At 40.3% G+C, this 19,093-nt stretch overlaps 6 protein-coding genes across 6 annotated transcripts; 4 read left to right on the top strand and 2 right to left on the bottom strand.

Moving 5' to 3' along the window:
• Window positions 1-5,530: 5,530 nt before the first annotated feature.
• On the bottom strand, window positions 5,531-6,772 carry MELLADRAFT_71571 (uncharacterized protein; the record flags this gene model as incomplete). Its single annotated transcript, XM_007408743.1, has 5 exons — window positions 5,531-5,941; window positions 6,053-6,169; window positions 6,246-6,386; window positions 6,465-6,510; window positions 6,594-6,772. The coding sequence occupies 5 exons, from the start codon at window positions 6,613-6,615 to the stop codon at window positions 5,935-5,937; spliced, it is 333 nt and encodes a 110-aa protein (XP_007408805.1).
• Window positions 6,773-7,534: 762 nt separating this feature from the next.
• On the top strand, window positions 7,535-7,803 carry MELLADRAFT_52292 (uncharacterized protein; the record flags this gene model as incomplete). Its single annotated transcript, XM_007408613.1, has 2 exons — window positions 7,535-7,612; window positions 7,687-7,803. 2 exons carry the CDS (start codon window positions 7,535-7,537, stop codon window positions 7,801-7,803), a joined length of 195 nt encoding a protein of 64 aa, XP_007408675.1.
• Window positions 7,804-7,869: 66 nt separating this feature from the next.
• MELLADRAFT_116132 (uncharacterized protein) lies at window positions 7,870-9,615 on the top strand (the record flags this gene model as incomplete). Its single annotated transcript, XM_007408614.1, has 4 exons — window positions 7,870-8,285; window positions 8,388-8,492; window positions 8,583-9,114; window positions 9,204-9,615. The coding sequence occupies 4 exons, from the start codon at window positions 7,978-7,980 to the stop codon at window positions 9,330-9,332; spliced, it is 1,074 nt and encodes a 357-aa protein (XP_007408676.1).
• Window positions 9,616-9,733: 118 nt separating this feature from the next.
• On the bottom strand, window positions 9,734-10,608 carry MELLADRAFT_71575 (uncharacterized protein; the record flags this gene model as incomplete). Its single annotated transcript, XM_007408742.1, has 3 exons — window positions 9,734-10,167; window positions 10,252-10,362; window positions 10,445-10,608. The coding sequence occupies 3 exons, from the start codon at window positions 10,490-10,492 to the stop codon at window positions 10,033-10,035; spliced, it is 294 nt and encodes a 97-aa protein (XP_007408804.1).
• A 1,836-nt stretch (window positions 10,609-12,444) lies between these two features.
• MELLADRAFT_85230 (uncharacterized protein) lies at window positions 12,445-13,338 on the top strand (the record flags this gene model as incomplete). Its single annotated transcript, XM_007408615.1, has 3 exons — window positions 12,445-12,715; window positions 12,815-12,966; window positions 13,039-13,338. The coding sequence occupies 3 exons, from the start codon at window positions 12,445-12,447 to the stop codon at window positions 13,336-13,338; spliced, it is 723 nt and encodes a 240-aa protein (XP_007408677.1).
• A 1,334-nt stretch (window positions 13,339-14,672) lies between these two features.
• MELLADRAFT_62210 (uncharacterized protein) lies at window positions 14,673-16,502 on the top strand (the record flags this gene model as incomplete). The annotated part of the gene is made up of 10 exons (XM_007408616.1): window positions 14,673-14,692; window positions 14,716-14,822; window positions 14,909-15,015; window positions 15,112-15,150; window positions 15,495-15,527; window positions 15,621-15,678; window positions 15,722-15,804; window positions 15,844-15,912; window positions 16,013-16,312; window positions 16,410-16,502. The coding sequence occupies 10 exons, from the start codon at window positions 14,673-14,675 to the stop codon at window positions 16,500-16,502; spliced, it is 909 nt and encodes a 302-aa protein (XP_007408678.1).
• Window positions 16,503-19,093: the final 2,591 nt, after the last annotated feature.

Genomic DNA, 19,093 nt, shown 5'->3' on the forward strand with positions numbered 1-19,093 from the left:
CTACAACCCATATTCCCATCTGGGAACCTCTTTAATGCTGGCAGTGTTAGTAACTCGGAGCATCTCCTTGATTGAATAAGAGTTGTTATACATAGTCCATGTGTTACCACCCTGGAGCATCACCACCTTGAGTGAATCCAACCGCGCGATAGCATTGATGAGACACATAGAAAAGCCAATGGATTTTGAAAAATTCAACTTGAGGTTGGTCAAATTCGTGCCACATGAAGATATGACAGCCGCCGCTTCATGCCTTGACATTGAAGAATAATCTGAGTGAAATTGATCGAACTTTGAAAAATAGCCCCCACCAAATACGGAGTTTGAAAGCAAGGAGTTGATTACTCCATCAGGCAGAAACAAAATTTGACCTAAACAAAGTCAATGTAAACAACAAGTGCTTGCAAAAGTGATTGGCATACTCCATGACCTCAAAAAACACTTCACCATGTTACGACTATCTAAGCACAATGTATCATACAGATAAGCACTGATACCCAGGGCCCAGGATTTCCCAATCAAACAAAGATTAATAATATCTAACACTGAAGTATGTTCTAAAACTGGTCGGCCGGCGCTATTCAAAAGATCACCAGCCGTTCAAACACAATCCTTGACTAAGTGAGATATAATCAAATCCACAATTTCAACTGGTAGAGAAACACGACGCGGCAAAGCCCTCAAAGACAATGGTTTGTCAGGTAACATCGCAAGTTCTTTACTAAAGCGGTGAGATGGATCTGGATCAACTTAAGTATAACAGCAAGTAACAAGAAAATATCATAGACGTGACCACAAACCTGGCCTGAGACACAACAAAGATGCTGTGATTGGATGACCCAAATTTCACCAAGGAGACACATTGTATGTGCGCTGCCAAAACTCAATTGGAAATTATACTGAATGGGGCGCAAGGTACACATGATGTGCACTGTATGTTGAAATCAAAATGTACTAAGTCGCCTTAAGTGTTGGACAAGAAATGAGGTTCCTGTGCACAGGTCAATATCACAGTAGTGACAATCATGCAGTGGGATTTGAATTGTTGAAGAGGGGTGCCGGAAGAACACGGGGTGCCGGATCACAATCTGAATCTAACAACTTTCCTGGGTACACCCTGAAAAGTCAGGGCGTGTGTGACGGGTAAGTGTATGCCCCTAGATTTTGAAGATTGGACCATACAATGGGGTTCAGTGAGGATGAAAAAATTTGAACCAATGGCAAACACTCAAATGAAATACCAATACTGGACCAACGTGGCGGAACGTATCAGGATGTTGTTTCACATTTACGGTACTCAAAGCAAGTATGTACACGTACATACTTTTTTTTGGTGGGGAAAACAAGACCAAAAGTATATTTTTGTTTTTTTCCCTGCCAAAAAAAAGTATGTAGCGCAAAGTATGTACACCTACATACTTGCTTTGAGTACCGTAATTGTTTGAGTTTGCCGACAATGTGCGCTGTCGTGCGTTTGTGAGTTTATTGCAAACAGTGGGATGGGTGGATTTTATTGTATGTTTATGGGACAGGTTTCTGACTCCAGTCCAAAACTTGTTTGGCTGCGTAAGTGGAGACTTTGGTGTATTTTTTTGAGTTTTGTAAGCGGCGTAATAACCTCAAGAGATTCAAGTCACCCAAGGCTTTATCTCTATCAAACCTTCAAGCACAAACTTCTGAACATCCACGCCTGTTTCTCTTCCGGCTAGAGAAGTTTGCTCATTCTTGTAGTCAGTTCATCTTCTACAATCCATCTTCTTTGTTTCCTGTCAATTCCACACAATTTGAACAACAATCAATCTCTTGTACTCATATCTTCGCCTTTGCCTCCTCTCCTCCAAGGATCTCAAGTCCTCAACCCCTGATTAGCGAAGAACAGAATGAAGTCCTCTGCGCTACTTTCTGTATTTCTCTTCGGAATCATCTCACAAACCTCAGCAGCAATCATGAGAGTAGCCGAACCGGGTGCAAATTTCAAAGTCGCCTTTCAAGCTGCTTCAGGTCACCATCCTACTCCAATTAATTGGCCAAGCTCATTGACTGAGATGCACAAAAGTATAGAAGAAGGCCAAAACCTTGCATTAAATTTACAGCCACCATTAGAACCTTCCACTACACAAAATATAATATTTTCTAGGCAGAAAATTAAATTATTGATACACAAAAATATTGTGAGGCCAGGAGAAGGGCAAAAAATAAATAAAAACATGCATCTTGTTCCCTGCGGTGAGAGCTTCACTCTCCATATTTTTCCATATTTTTACAGTCTGTATTGATAAGTGTACTAACAATAAACCTTCATAATCATCCAATTACAACCTGTAACAAGCACTGAAATTTGGCTCATTAGTGTTTAGAGAAACTTTTGATACCTGAAAACACCTATAACTTTGTCAAATCTGCATCAAAACACTCGATTTTAAGTGCATTAGAAAGCTGAACTCTTCCCCTCGAACTTTCATAAGATTAAGAACTATGTAGCTAGTATGACAATCATTCTATGGATCTGTATGTACAAATGTATAAAAAAGAGTGATATCTTTTTTAGCAGACCAGCATGCTGTGTGGTCCTCTTATGAACTATGTGGAGGACAATTCCAGCTTACCAATGCACCCAAAATCGAGCGTTTTGGACCGGAATTGAAAAAGTTATGAGTATTTTCAGAAATCAAAAGTGTCTCTAAACACTAATGAGCCAAATTTCAGTGCTTGTTACAGGTTGTAATTGGATGATTGTGAAGGTTTATTGTTAGTACACTTATCAATATGGACTGTAAAAATACGGAAAAATATGGAGAGTGAAGCTCTCACCGCAGGGAACAAGATGCATATTTTTATTTATTTGTTGCCCTTCTCCTGGCCTCTCAATATTTTTGTGTATCAATAATTTAATTTTCTGCCCAGAAAACATTATATTTCTTGTAGTGTTCTCTACCAGAGAGATACAAAAATCCATTTATGGGTTCGGAAGAATCGTCAAGGACATCTCCAGGTCCGCATGGTCGTCATCTCGATGTAGAATCTGGAAAATACAAGATGATATCGGCTCATGCACAAATCTCGATGGGCGGAGGTGGTCATGGAGGTGGTCATGGAGGTGGTCATGGTGGTGGTCATGGTGGTCATGGTAGTGAAGGTGGTAGTGGAAGTGGGATAGCTCGCGGGATAGCTTCAGGAGGTGGTGGTCAGGGTCAGGAAAAAGGTAAGCATAAAAGTGGCAATGCAGTGTCGAATGCGACCTTCTCTGTGATGTGGACTTGGATATCCCTCACTGGGAATCTTGCTCTTTTGAGGCGTTTGTTCAATCTTGCCAGATATTGATTGGGAATCGGGGTACATGTTGAAAGGGACATATTCAAATTGTGATAGGTTCCTGTAAAAGATGCAGATCAATCAATAAAATACAATCAGGATATCATATCCATTCATACCTCGTATCGTCAATCATAACCTCAAGTTACCCTTCCTTCTTTTTAGATGGCAGCACCATCTCGAACTACCTATGTATGTCCAACTCTAAACTTGAAAAAGTCCGACTCCTGGATTAAGAAATTGTATCTCAGAATATATGCAAGGCGGTATCCGCTCTCTGCAAGGCTGCGAGTTTGGATTTTGCGTTTGCTGAGTTTGCTGATCGTCGGAAAGAAAATCATCAAGGTAGAGTCAGAGTTGCATGACTTGTTTGATTTCAATTACCTAGCCAAAGAAGGGCTTCCAAACTTGTCAAATCAGTTTCACCTTTGAGCATTTGTCATCAGATTGCATGGTATTTCACTCATGATCAGGACTCTCTAATTCACCAAGAGATCATCAGTCTCCCTTCCGCCAACAGTCTTCAGCCGTGATGCCCAATGCACCTACACCAAGAAGGAATCAAAATGAGAACTAGACATGCTCCCCCTCCCCATCCACCGTGTCCTACCGTGTTTAAAGAAGCCGAGGAGGAGGTCCAAGAGGAAAAAGTCTTCGTCATGAGGAAATTGTTGTCCGTGAGCTAAGAGGGTCATTGACCAATTGGCCGGTTGGTTAAATGACGCGCTTTGAAATTGAGGTACACAAGCTCATGATCAAGTTCATTGTTTGTAAATTCGTCAATTCCTTTTCCTGAAATGTTTATCTGTTCGAAATAAATGGAGAGCGATCTCTGTGTTGTCATGGTGGTAATTTTTTTTTGATGATGAAATTCCATTGTGAGTGCGGCTGATGGGAATGTTAATGAGGAATGTGGATATTCATTGGCTGTGGTGGCTTGAAGGGATATGATATTTTGATATCATGGCGGTCATATATGTTTTTTTTTGTTGATGTGGATGAAGTCGTAAGTAAAAGTGTTGCAGAAGAGTGAAGTGAAGAGGGTTTGAAATTGATAAGGATCAAACCCTTGACTAATAGGCAGTTTATAAAGACAGAAAGAAACCTAACACAGCTAAGAGTTAGAAAACACAGCGCAGCACGAGAATAACAAATAGAACACATGTAGACATATCAAATAGGATCACGCATCACAACAGAAAAAACAAAATCAAATGAGAGGAAAAACGAACATTATTCTTGTCATACCAACAAGGAGGTTGTGTGAGAGGAAGCAAGACACAACTAAAATGACATGCTATGGTAAATCCCAAATCATTTCATTTTGTGACTTGTCTTCTGTTTTTTACACCAGGTAGGTCTTTACATTGTTAAGGTTTTGACCTGGTGTTTGGGGGAGGTGAAGGCCGCGGACTGCCTGTCAGAGAAGGTGATTGTGGGTGGGGGCGGGCGGGAGGCGCTGCGAACCAAATTTGTTATCCCTGCCCTTATCTTCATGGTTTCCTTACCCTTATGTTTTCTATTTATTTATTCCTTGAACCTAAAGGATCAGGTTTTTGTGTTATGTTGCTGCCTGTCCTAGGCTTGTCCTCTGTGGACTATCTTGCTTATTATGGGGTGGGCGGGACAGGTTTTGAAAAATGATTTTTCTTCTCTTTTGAGGATGTTAGCTCAAATATCTTGAGAGTTGTGAATTTGAACTTTTGAGGTGTTCAGTCTGGAGAGGCGTACAGATACTGTGAAATTCACATTTTGTTCTCTTTTGGTGGGCGGGGCCGTCTTTGCAACACCACATCTCTGGTCCCGATGGAACTCGCAGATGATGTTGTTCCTTTGGCCACGAGTGCCAATGGTAGAGTTGTTTTGAAAAGATGTGGATACAAAAGATCTGTCTTTGTGAGCTCAATCAGGTTCTTGGTCCTCTTCTTTGGCTGCTTTCATCCGATTCAAAATCTGGGTTGCTTTCTATTATTGGCTTCAGTGTCATCCATGTGCAAACCCCGTATTGTTATCTTTCAGAAGGTTCATCATGAACATAGATGTATAATTTTTCTGCTTTTTGCCTTTCGGTTCGCGACTATTTCTTCGTCAAGATGACTCAAACTGCTCATTTCTCCCTGGAACAAGATTTATAGTCTTGATTGTGCTGTTCGTATAACAATTTCCACATAGCTTCAAATCCGAGTGGCTCAACTGTTTCTACGGCATCTATGAAGTATGTTTGTATGTCTCTTTTGGACGAAACTAAATAGAATATTTCATTTCGACCGAGTACAGTTTCTTTCCGGGTCGGCAGAAAAGTGACACATGAGAACAAAGATCATAGAGAATAAAGTACAATTGGAAGTCATATCTAGTCACCAAGCCGCGCTCCTACAATTGTTTTTAAAGTGAGCAGAGTGGTTTGATAATCAGATACAAGTTTATTGACATGCAAGTACGAAGATGAAGTGAGATAGGTTGGAAAATTTGGGCTTGATTGACACGGGTGGTTGAACAAATGTGTTTCGCGTGAAACTTTTGAAAAACAACGAGCGCACATGCTGCCCATATCGAGGCGATAAGATTTGGTTCAACGAGGGCCTGAAACTAAGATCCTATCTCAGGTACGAAAAGCCCACATTACTCGCTGTGATATTACGAGTGCACCAAAAGAGATTTTATAAGATTGGTTAGATGAGATGCTAAATTGATATCTATTGACGTAAAATCATTGATCAGTGTTTCAAAATGAACTGACGTGTGATTGGCCGTGTAATTCGCTGGCGTGACGTTGCAAGGTGGTGGGAGCCCAGTATCACCGCATTTCACTGGCGCGGTCTGGTGGGGTCTAGGGAAGCTGAATGTGTCGGAGGAGCTGAAAAGATTGGTGTCAAACAAAAATTAATCGAGAGGAACTATGACAAGAAATTTCGAGGTCAAGAGTCACTAACCTCAATAAATCAGTCGTAGCTCGCGCTACTATGGGGCTATCGGTGGATTTGGCAAGTGGACATATGTGATTTTTACAAGGTGGTGGTGGTTGTCCTTCAATTATGTATCGAGGCTCAATGGTGTCGTGAGTATGATGAGGACTGTTGAGGAGGAAGGGACATTAGCTTTGATGGTAAGGCCAGTGACGGGGATCAATTGAAAAAATGCAGATGACTTACATTGCCACGGTAAGAACAAGTGAAGCACTGCAAAGCAAAATGCTCACTGAGATGTCATGAAATCGCAGTGTCGTCAGGATCAATAATATTTGAGTACGAAACACAATTTGTTTAGTGGATTGGACATACGGAAGTACAGCACGTTCAACATTATCGAATTTGTTGAAGATTGATGGGCGAGAATGGAGATCTCAAGGTAATGAATGGAATTGAAGGTTGTAGTTAGTTTTGAAAGTCGGTAGATGATCAGGAAACTCGTCGTAGCTGGTGAAAGATGTTATCTTATAAAGTGAAGCCTACCTCAGCCTACTGTGGTCTGGGCTGCCTCAGACTGACTTTTGTATATCAGTCTCATTGAAATTGGGCTGTGTGATTATTTAATCAGCCTCCTCACAGGACTGAGTTTACATTCATTTGGCAACCAAGATCGTATGGGTCTGTTGCAATCAATTCAGTTCACGACTGCGTTCGCATATCCGGATCAGCTCTGCCAATCTAGAATGCGATTGAGGTCTGAGAATGAAACATCACATCTGCACCTGCACTGTGCAAGTGGGGCCCTCATTGCACACGGGGTTATATGCCCTCATCCATCGTCTCACAAGTTCTCGGTGATGATCTTACAGAAGAATCCATCTGGGAATTGCCTTGATCGCACAGCTATTCATGATGAGATAGAAGTTGAAGAGTAAATTCATACCAGGTGATCTGGGCGCCGGGAACTGAAGGGCTCTGCTTTGGCGATGATTGGCACTATACTTTGCTTCCAACCAATCAGCACAGGCTCCACGGCTTGAGCCTTTGAGAAAGAAAGCATTGGCTTGTATTTCATCGATAGGCAAGTGTGAAGAGACATGACAAGTCGATGAATCCGACACAGCTCCTCCTCACATGACTTCCAAATCTTTGAATCTTCCAGGTGGAAATCCGACGCAGCGCTTATTCCATACCCGTTACGTCCAAGCATGGAGGCTTTATAATCATGCTCCTCTTCAACACCCCACACTCAGATTTCTCATGGTGAACAAGAAGGCTGTGAATGCCTTGCATGGCCATGGGGATCTTGCATCATGGCGAGTTGGTCGACTTGGGACTTGATAATCAGTGCATCTCAAGCTGAAATTTTACAAATCGTGGTAGACTCTGTTGTAAGTGTTCCCAAGGATCTTGTTCTTGATGCGTTCTTTATGTGGACATTTTATTTTGCGCTTTTTAACCTCAGCAACATCAACTTTTTCTGAAAGCCTTCGGGTCCCGGGCCTTGGCCTCAGAGCCAGTAGTCAGGACGGCCCTTAAATTGCGAGTGTATAAAATACATACGCTACCGGCTTACGGTTAATGAGTTTGCCGAACTGGTCATCATACTGGTTCGTGGGAAAGCACAACGAGAACATGCTGTCAAGATAATCTGATCAAAACCATTCCCTTCAAGTTCACCTCAAAAAAAAAGTCAATCTTCACCTACAACTGCGTAAACTCCCGACGGATCAAAAACCATCAAAGTGTTTGAAAAATGGGAAAAGAAGGTCTAACACCATTTGGAAATGCATTAGCAGGAGCCATCGGAGGAGTCATATCAAATGCAGTAGTTTATCCATTAGATACAGTCAAAACTAAAATTCAAGCCGATTCAACAGATTCAGAAACAAATAAAGATTCGATTCCATCACCTGTACTTAAACGACAAAACGCACCAAATCGTTTAACGATACCTAAACTAAGTGTTCGTGAAGTGATTATGGAGATTTTTAATCATCAAGGAATCAGTGGATTTTATCGTGGGTTTTTAGCTAGTATGTTAAATACTTTTTCAATGCAATTGTAAGATCCCTTTTTTTCTTTGGGATTGATGAATAGATTCGATTTTCTTATTACTGATTTGTTTTTAACTTTTGGTTGGGTTGGGTTTGTATAAACGAAAAGTGCTTACTTTTATTGGTACACAGTTGTAAGAAAGACTTATGCTGCATCAGTATTTCCTATACAAAAAGGCAAAGATCGAACACAAAAAGAGCACTTGAGTATCGCGTTCGTGAATTTCCCACAACTTATTTTTCATTTCATCTTAAAGTTTCAAAACCTTGACTTGATTTTTGGATTTGTTTATGATCACTTCAGGACTGAATTAGGTCTGGGTGCTATATCAGGTGCAATTGCTCAAATCTTTACGATTCCTGTGTCTGTTGTGGCTACTCGTCAACAACTTGAAACATCCAAAACCGAATCCAAGTCATTAATCAAGACGGCTAGCGAAATCATTCAAGATGATGGAATCACTGGTCTATGGCGAGGTTTAAGACCTTCATTAGTCCTCACAGTGAATCCAGCCATCACATATGGAATGTTTGAACGTTTGAAAGTCTTCTTTCTTGGTGTGGATGGCAAGATGACACCTGGAAAAGCTTTCTTGATTGGTGCTTTGAGTAAAACGATGGCGACTGTGGTTACTTACCCATATATTATGGCAAAGGTTCGACTTCAAGCCAAGTATGATGATGACAGTAATGATGAAGTAAACCAAATAGCCGAGAAGGGTGAAAGTCAATCAAATTCAAATGTCAAACGTAATAAGAAAAAAGAACGCTATAGCGGTGCATTAGATGTGCTGAGGAAGGTGGCAGCCGAGAAAGGTCTTGCTGGATGGTATCAGGTTTGTTAAATGGCTTCTAAACTTTTGCTGTACAAAAAGAACGACGTAGAAGCTGACGTACCGTGCTGTTTTGTGATATCATTCCTTAGGGTATGCAAGCTCAAATCACCAAGGCGGTCTTATCTCAAGCTTTACTTTTTGGAATCAAAGACTTATTAGAAGATTACACTGTCTTAATCCTAATTCTATTTTCTAAGTGGAAGAAGACTGTAGTTTGAAATTTCAGTTTGGCAATGGGAGCTGAAGTGTTTTTTTTGGGGGGCGTGTGTCTTGTTCCATATATATATTAGAATGATATTTATAAATGTTTTTTGTACTTTTACCCATGCTGGTCCAAAATCATGGCAGGTATAGCAAGTCTTATAGCAATTGTTACAATACAAAATAGATAGATATTTGATCATTGCCCCAATCTGGCATCTGCAAACTTGGCAGTATGACCAGAGATTACCATTGATGTTTCTCAAGTGCAGTGACAAGAATCATGTTAATTTGTGTCTGAAGTCGCCCAAGAGGTTTACCGGAGAGAATTATACTTGAACACACGCATCTGTTTGACCTCACACCAACTTCATCATAGACAAGATCTCATTCATGAGAAACTTGAAGAAATTCTTTTGGTCAGAAGTGAAGTTTTATAGATTATTATCCAAATCAAATGAGTCCATAATTCAAGAATTAAAAGTTACAATCAATAAAAATCAGAAATATTAAATTCAATCTGGTTAATGAGTATAACATTTTCTAAAAATAAAAAACCAAAAACTACAAGAAAATCGAAATCAATTAAGTCGAAGATACCATACAATTGGTATTGTAATCTACAACTTCAAGATACACAATTCAAAAATCGAAAGATGACTTCAAAGAAAAGTCCATTATAGACCAGCCTAAAAGAGCTGATGATTTGTAAGAAACTTATGTGGTGGTACCAAGTTTCATAGCCAACATCACACTCTCAACAGGTGTCATGATCTTATACATAGCCAAATGTCCGTCCACAAAACCTTGAGTAAGTGTCTTATCAATTTCTTGAACTTCAAGTTCTTTTCGCTACAATTGGAAGAACAAAAGATGAGTAATTTTTTCATCAAAATATCAAAGGGGGGGATATATCATTACCGAGCTCAGACTCACCATGGCAAACTGCACACCACGACAGACGGCTGCAAACAGATCCTTGAAATCTGCATGACCTTTATCAATTCCTCGAGAACTTAATGAGGCCAAAGCAAGTTTCCGTATGAGCTGATCAATTCAGTCCGAACAGTGTATCAGTACAAATCTTTGAAGAATTGATTGATGTACCATAATAATCACAAGGACTCACCGCTTTGTTTGCTGTGAGATGTCCGGTCGCCTTTTTTGATGAATTCATTTCTACTTCTGGAACAGTGGGCAATAAGTTTACCCTTAGTGAGCTGTTTGACTTTGTGATCGAACGAGCTGAGTCATTCGAAGTTTCCCTCTTTGACACCAGAGGTGGGCGAGTCTGAGTTCGTTCTTTTTGTGAGTGTGATGTTTCACAGGGTGATGCTACATTTTGTTTGGTAGGAGGGAATTGTCGTGTAGTCTTACAGACAGTAGGTGAAGGTGATGGGGATCGCTCCATTGAGAAATCATTCTCGTCTTGAACTCCCTCTTCTTGATCATGAAGCGGGCGTAAGTCGGGTAAGGTGTACTTTTCAGATTGAGGTAGTGATCTACTTTTTTTCCGTTTCGCGCTGAGTGAATCGGGTTCTTCGAGCCCACGTTTTTCTCGGACATTTTGATTTCTCGAAGTGAGCATCATACTTTCGTCAGGCATATGTGAGCCTACGGAAGGCTGTCCAGGTTTGAGATTTGAATCCAATCTACGGCCTGGCGTATTAGAAGGTCGTTTGACTAGTTTAGCACCACGCTTCACTGAGGATTTGGGATCATCTACAAGGGTGGTAGACTTGAAGAGGTTTCGGCCTGGTTTACTTTCGAAATTGGGCCGAGAGACCTCTTGAGGCCGGGACTTGAATTGCGAGAGAGAGCTCGGTGGGATTGGATCCGCGAAAGAGACCGATAGGGTGGCTGAAGGTTTCAGCTTTTCGATAAAGCTCGTTGTCGCTGCTGATGCCAAACAATCGACAGACAATATGAGCAAGAGGGTGCAGGTGATTTGAATGGTGACAAAAAAGTGAAGATCTATTGACTTACACCGCGGCATGGGATCATCGGGCCGAGGGATTTGAGAGGTTGGTGTGATTATGCGTTGTCCGATGACAAGCTGGAGAGGGATCGAATGATCGGTAGCTTGAGAATGTGAAGGATCTGAGGTAGCCTGACCAAAGATGAGAAGCTGGGAAGGTTGCTTGTCTGAAAGAACCAGGGAGACATAGAGTCAACTGGGTTGTAAGATATAGGCACATGGCTTGAGAAATCTGACATACCGTCTGATGAGTGATCGAGTGTGACAATAAGCGCGTCGCGTGTCCAACCCACTTCCATCAGATCCCTCTTACATATATGAGACATGATCCAATCACGCGTTTGACCACACCGAGGGTCAATATAGAGTTTAACATCCGAATCACATTCTACATCGGAGATTGCAACATCTTGTACTAAATCATCAGCAGCAGCTGGCGCCTTTCCTTTCAATAAGCTTGCTAATCTTGCTTTCCTCCCTCCTTTCTTCAAGGCTTGTTCAGATCTTATCTGTTCTCGGTATACATCATCGGGTATAAGTTTAGCAAGACCTTGAGATTGTAGATCGCACCCGCGCAACATTTCGAGTTCTAGAGATGTGTCACTTAGCCGCCGGGAGGGCTGGTCAGGATTGAAGGGATCAATTTGTAAGTTTGAGTTTTTGTTTACATCGATCGAGTGTGCTACTATTGCGAGGCCTAAAAGATAAAGTGATCAAAATGTCAGAAATCACTGATATTCAAGTCTGATCTAAGCTGTTTACCATGTAATCTTAATCCTGTGTGAGTGACAATTGATCCTCTCCATAAAAGCCGAGTGTTGATATTAGATTGTAGTTCTGGTTCGTTTTGAGATGATGGTAAAGCTGATAAGAGGGTTGCCATTGGAATGATAATAATGAAAAGTTAAGTTGACTTTAAAGGATTGTTGAACAATTAGATTGAGTGAGGGACAAGGACAAGGAGAGGGTCATGAAGGTAAAGTGAAGTCATTGGCTGATCAAGAAAGTTGTATTGTAGATTGTATGCTGAGTGTGTGAAAGGTGTTACATGAGCTGTCATCTTACTGACATTGTGTGTGAAAACCATCCTGACTTATTTTTCTGCAAAATCTTGGAAATCGACTTCATTCAATTCTCACTCAACAAACGTCATGACCATCAAATCACATCCTGGATCATCATCCAAGTCATTAACTTCTTCAATTCAATCTCAAGACCTTCTTACAAAATCTCTAGGATCAAATAAAACTAAAAGTCTTCTTCGTCAAGCTACTCGTCTTTTGAAAAAAGATGGATTAAGTGAAGAACTTAGAAAGTCAACCGAGCAACAAATCGAAACACTAAAAGCTACTTTGGAAAACAAACCAAGTAAAGAGCAAGAAAAATCTAATGCGATCAGATACCATCGAATCAAATTCTTTGGTGAGATACTTTTTGAACATTCGATAAGTCTTCTCTGTCAGTTTGAGTTCTGTCTGGAATTAACATCTTTTCATAATTTCGTGGTTATTTGGATAAAAGACCGCAAAAAAGTTCATCGTAAACTTGATCAGGTGATCCGTAAATTGGACAAAATGTCAGATTCTTATACAGATGATAAAAAGCTTGCTCGCACGCATAAAAAATTAACTCGTGAGGCTGAACGTCTACGAATCGATCTGAATTACGTTAATGTGAGCTTGGAAGAAATGTGGATTGATTTACAGTTGTCTTGATCTCAAACTGACATTCCTTCATTTCAATAGGCCTACCCTAAACATTTGAAATACGTATCACTCTATCCAAACGGTAATTATGCTGTTCATGAAGAGTTACCTGCCGACTTACCCAAACTTATTCCATCAACTAAGAAGCCAGACGCGTTACGGAATTATGTCAGGGCTTATATGGCTGATGCCATGAAGAAAGGCACCTTAAGCTCGCAGCCAGAGCTGAAGAAACAACCTGAATTGGAGGAAGAAGAACAATTATCTGAAGATGATGAAGAAGTGCGAAATGCTAAACAAACTGAAGAACTTGCTGCCGATGATTTCTTTTCTACCTGATCTAGCTCAAAGTTATAAATGTTTTACAAATTTACATCACACTTGGCAATCCTCACTAGAGAATATGACATCAATGATGGATTGTTTGTCTATGACAAGGACTTTATAATGCGATCCTTCTTTGATATTCTAATGATCCTTTTATCTTTTGTATTTATTGTCTACACAATTTGCATCACTGCAACATATCAACTTTCTCATTTGTGTATCCCCTGGATAGCTGTATTCATCCTTTCAAGAATCTTGTCTTTAACTCTCTCCCGATCAGCGAGCGCCGATAGGCGAATGAGTCATGTTTTCATACGTCCAGCAGAAAGCTCCTCGCAGTCCAAGTTTTAATGTTGATGTGGCAGAAGAGTAATACTTGTCAAGTTCCTGGCGATGGGAGCTAACAGGCGAAATTGAAGTTCGTTGGGGTGCGACTCAACTTGATATCACTCGGTCCTACGGCAGTCATTGACCACTACGCGGTGAGGTACGGCCTGGTACGGCCTGGTACGAGGAACTCGCCTGAAAGGAATGATTTTAGCACGCAAGGTTATCATTTCTGTGAGTGTGAATTTTGAATCCCCAGCGAATCCAATTCCCAATGCCCATTTTTTGAAAAGTAGTCAGTCTGAAGCGCCTCCTTTTCTCCCGCTCGAGACCTCTTGAGGAGTGAGGGACTTTTTTAAATTCGGAATTTGTGGTTCTCAATAAATGCCCAGGTACAGATGATTTTGTTTATCGGGATAAAACACGGATCTCAATCCTTGCAGGAGGCTGAGTAAATGCATTCAAACCAACGGCGGTCATCAATCTCAACGCCTTGTTCAACGAGATGGACCTGCTCGAGAAAGGCAAAGTCTCCAAGAGTAAATCCTAGGAAATCAGTCAACCATGAGTAATTTGAGATGGGTTGCTAGATCACCGAAGATAACTGAGGAAAAACGTAATAGGTCTTATATATCACTTTTAATCATCGAAATTCCCAGCTCGTTGACAAGGGCCCTTTGGAGGTATAGCAATCATGTTAAATCAAGTTGTTCAACATGAAGACGATTTTCTTGCAAGATATGCTGAAATTTCTTTTATTTTCTTTTGATCGTTACAGAATATAGAGTAAGCTTATTTGTTTCTTCGTAAGTTGAGTGATCTCGCGAATCAATTGAGACTCAGAAGTGAAGTTCGAAGAAAGTGTTCTTTTTAGAGTTAACATTCTTCGATCTATATCATCAGGATGAAGGGTGATAACTGCCTCAACTGTAGAAGTCGACCTATCAGATTTTTATTCGTCAATCTATTGTTCCATTGCTTGGGATTAGGATTAACGATTAGTATAAGTCCTCAAAGAAATGGTCTATCATCTCGATCGGTGTGTTTGACTTCTTCCTATAGACACACTTTCTGCACAAAATATTTCAATCTGATGCTGATATACTTTTCATATCCGTCTTTCGACTTTCACCATCAACATATCATTTCCGTCAATCAGGATTTTCATCGTAAGAGGCTAATATCTTGTTTAGAAATACCTAAGAGTAGTTGTTGTATGTGGGAATGATAAACTAACACCTCTTTCCGTAACTAGACAGGTCGATGGGTCACGATAGGTTTCAAAAACGTTCTAAGAAGGTGTTGGGTGTCATCATGATGAAACCTTCCGAACAAAACTTGACTGCCAATGGAGTCACTGTTGTAAGTTCACGTTCCAATCGTTTCTACGAAGATCTACCAATCTTCGCATCCAACTCACAATGGCGGTGCTTACTTACGACTGCTTTGCGATTTCAGCTTGCTCCTGTATCGAGTGTTGATAAGGCTGTCCTCAAGGTACGAACATTTCCTCTTGTTAAGAGAAAAATCAGACCGGACTTTTGATTGAGATCACTTGTTTCATTCACACAGAGTCTCAACATTTCATTGCCTCCCCATGCTGTCCATCATGTGAGCTTCTTCGAGCATCTTCTCTTCTCTCAGTCTGCTTCTTTGGAATGGGAAAAGATCGTTGTCCTACGAGGGCGTGACGGCTATCGCGAGTTCAATATGTCGTAATATGATTCCGAAAACCATCCATCTATCCATCATGTCCTGCGTCTTTGTTGGAAAAAGCCTCGCATGGAAGCTCAAGTTTGGTGGTATACTGACCATTTGAACATCTCATGGCTGCAATATAGTCTCAGGGTTCTCAAGAAAGTTCTCAAGATATGGTAAGCAGATTCCTTGGAGGTATCACTTCAGTTCAAGTTTGATGCTTGTACAAAACTGACGATGGAATGCGTATCTATTAACGAACCAATTAGAGCATGGCATTCAAAAACGATTTCAACTCATCAGAAAACAAAACAAATCTTTCACAAAGTAATCACGTTAGTCATCAACTCACTACGAATTCAAACTTTAGAACATGCTGTTAACTATACTGCCGACTTTAATCAATCTGTTTATTTGCTTTCTTTTTGGTCTTCTTCGAACAACTTTTTACGCGTATGTTATTACAAATGACAAATATCAAACATATCTCAGTTTGGATTAACTGAGCCAACAAGTTATACGAATTCAAGTGATACAAGTGCAAGTGTTGAATCAGATACAGTAAGTCTGCTCTCTTCACAATATTCAATAATGTGGGATATGTTTCTAAACAAATGACAGACTTGACTAAGACTGAATTTATGTTTTGTGAATTGATTAGACCTCGGGATTATCGGTTGTACCTGAGAATTCTTTGAAAAATTCTAAACTGTCCAAAACTATGGATATTGCACCAGTGAATGCTTCAGCAGGTGAATTGTTTCCCTTTCCTATCTCATTCAAAGATGAAGAAATTAATCTGAGCTCTTTCCTCTTTCATTTGGCCGCAGATCACCTTACAAACTCTAAAAAACCAGAGACACACAATCAGAAACAAGAATTGACTAAAAATGAACCCAGTACAAATGAGAATACTGAAGCAAATAAGACTCCTACTGGAAGTATTCTAGATCAAAAACAGGTAAGGCATCCAGGCATTTTGTTTTTCCACAAAATTCCGATCCTCAACTTACATTTTTGATCTACTTTTCTTTTGGTTGAATTTACTCATTGACAAGGGAAATAATTCTAAAATCAATGATACTCAATCTCAGAGTAATGGAAATCAAACCAAACCGGTAGATGATTGGCAATACTTAGTTGAGTTTTGATCAAAGGGATCCTTTCAAATTTTGTGTGAATCTATGCTTATATCTTGATGGGTTTTTTGAATTTATAGTCATCAAGCTCTCAATTGATCTCAAATATAATTCCTACATCACTCACACTTATGGTTCCTCCAACACTCACACTTCTACTCTCTATGATTACTTTGATCTAGGAATTCTGTGACTTATTAGTTTTTTTTCTTGATCCTCAAGTTCATAAACAGTTGATCTGAGTTTGGATTTATTTATTACTAGCTACTCTCAACTCTACTTTTTCCTACATATACCCTCTCTGTACTTCTTTATCACACTCAAGCTGCAAGCATGTGATACATCTTGTATTCTTGCATCAAAATCTATAATTTTTGGTTTGTGAACCATCTTCTAGATATGTTGAATTCTTGTTGCATTCAAATTCTTATTACAGTACGTCTATCTCTTCTTGATGTATCTTGTAGCACTCCTTTAATTATAGAAATAAATATCATGTATTTTATCCTTACCAGCCACCTTTTCGAAAAAAACTTGAAATTACAAAAATCTCCTGATAGACAATAATGGAGCTGGTTCCAGATCTTAGTTCCCTAGACTGAGGTGTGCAATAAATCACTTATCATCAATTTTATCAAGTCATCCTCTTAACAAGATATCTAAATAAAATGATTGTATCAAATCATTATAGATTGTCTGTTTAATTTTGAATGCCATCACCAAGATTTATGGTGGTCAAACCTGTGCAAGAAATTTGCAAGACCGACGTGCAAGATCCGCGCAAGATCCGTGCAAGATTTCTTGCACCGATCTTGCACAAGTATGTTTTTCACAACCCCACCGTAATTACCCAAACTTCACTCATCATGCCACGTGTCTCATCCAGAAGACAAGTGATTCGAATGTTCAAGCGACTCGCCAATCTAGACTACCCTTATACCTCTCACAGTCTTGTTTTAACGCGAAAGCGAAAGGGTTTCCGCAGCTCAAGTTCAGGTTTCTCCGCCTTCTTCCAGCTACTACAGATTCCTCAACTTCAATCGGTGTTCAATCTGGAATCATATGTTTGTGTGGCTCTCTGGATGCTATTTCAACGACGACCGAAGCGTTTGCTCCAATCATCGGCGCGCCAAGCTGAACAACACCCACTGGCTTTATTCGATAATCCGGGATTATGGTCACTCGCAATTGACATGATCGAGCGAAAGCGATACTTCGAATCCAGGCGTTGCGAACCTCAAGCATGTCTAACAATGTTCAACAGATTTTGGGGATCACACGATACAACCTTTTTAACCCTTGTATGTTTGCTTATCCAGATATGAATTTTCAAGTTGTCTACAAGCTAATTGTTGGTTTCACTTGCATATCTAGGCTCGAATGAATCGGTCTAGCTTCTTAACATTACTGAACAAAATCGCATCGTCTGACTTATTCGAGAATCAATCAAACTGTCCGCAGGCCCCAATCGAGCTGCAACTGATTGTGACTCTGGCCAATCTTGGCCTTTCTGGAAATGGGGGTGGTCTGAATGTTCTCGCCCATATATTTGGCATTTCAAGTGAGTTTCAAAAATGACATGGTTGAAGCTATTTAATTAGTTACTTTCACTGACTTGATGCTTTCAGAAGGGAGCGTTGAAAATTACACATGGAGATGTGTGGTTGCGATTGTCCAATTGGAGAGAGAATATTTGTCCTGGCCAACCCCCACGGAGCGAGCAAAGATTCGACAAAATGTGGGCAAAAACGGTCCTTTCAAAGGTTGTGTAGGTTTTGTTGACGGTACCTTGATACCGCTTGCTTTTGGTCCTCCGAAGTGCAAAGAGGATTATTGGACTCGGAAGTTTTTTTATGCAGTCAACTCCATGCTTGTATGCACGCATGATCGTAGGATCACGTTTGCTCGGCATGGGTGGTGTGGCAGTGTGCATGACCAGCGAGTCATGCGTACATCTTCAGTAAGTTTGTTATTTTTTTATTTCTGGTGTATGGTATTCATTCAAAACACTTACAATGTTTGAATTTGGATGTCAAGTTGTGGTCGGACCCAAACAATTTTTTTTCAGAAGGAGAGTATCTTCTGGCGGATTCTGGGTACAGCTCCAACTCGTTCATCATTCCAGCTTTCAAAAGAGTGGGAGGTCTTCCTCTGACCCGCGAGAAGATGTTATTCAACAAACTCTTGAGTGAATTACGTGTCGCAATCGAACATTGTAATGGAATGCTGAAATCTCAATGGCAATCTCTGAAAGACCTACGATTACTCTTAAAGGACAAGAAGTGTGTAGCCCGTTTGAATGCTTGGATCTCAGCGTGTTGTATCCTGCACAACTTCCTGTTGGATCAGAATGAGGGATGTGCTTTTCATTATGATATCACTACTCCTGTGGATCCCGAAGACGAGTTCATTTTGAATGAGATCCGAGAAGACGATGATGAAGACACAAGAATGCGTGTATTCCGCCTTTTTTGTGAATCGTTGTAAACTTTTTACACTCTTTGTTTGTTTATCTGCTTAGGATGTTATTAGGTAGTAGCAATTTGAAAATATCCTTTTTCTTGTTTGCTGCTCGTTAAAGCCGCTTGTGCGTAATAAGCAAA

The sequence above is a fragment of the Melampsora larici-populina genome, assembly GCF_000204055.1.
Source record: "Melampsora larici-populina 98AG31 unplaced genomic scaffold MELLAscaffold_13, whole genome shotgun sequence".
In the NCBI taxonomy this organism is placed as follows: Eukaryota; Fungi; Basidiomycota; class Pucciniomycetes; order Pucciniales; family Melampsoraceae; genus Melampsora; species Melampsora laricis-populina.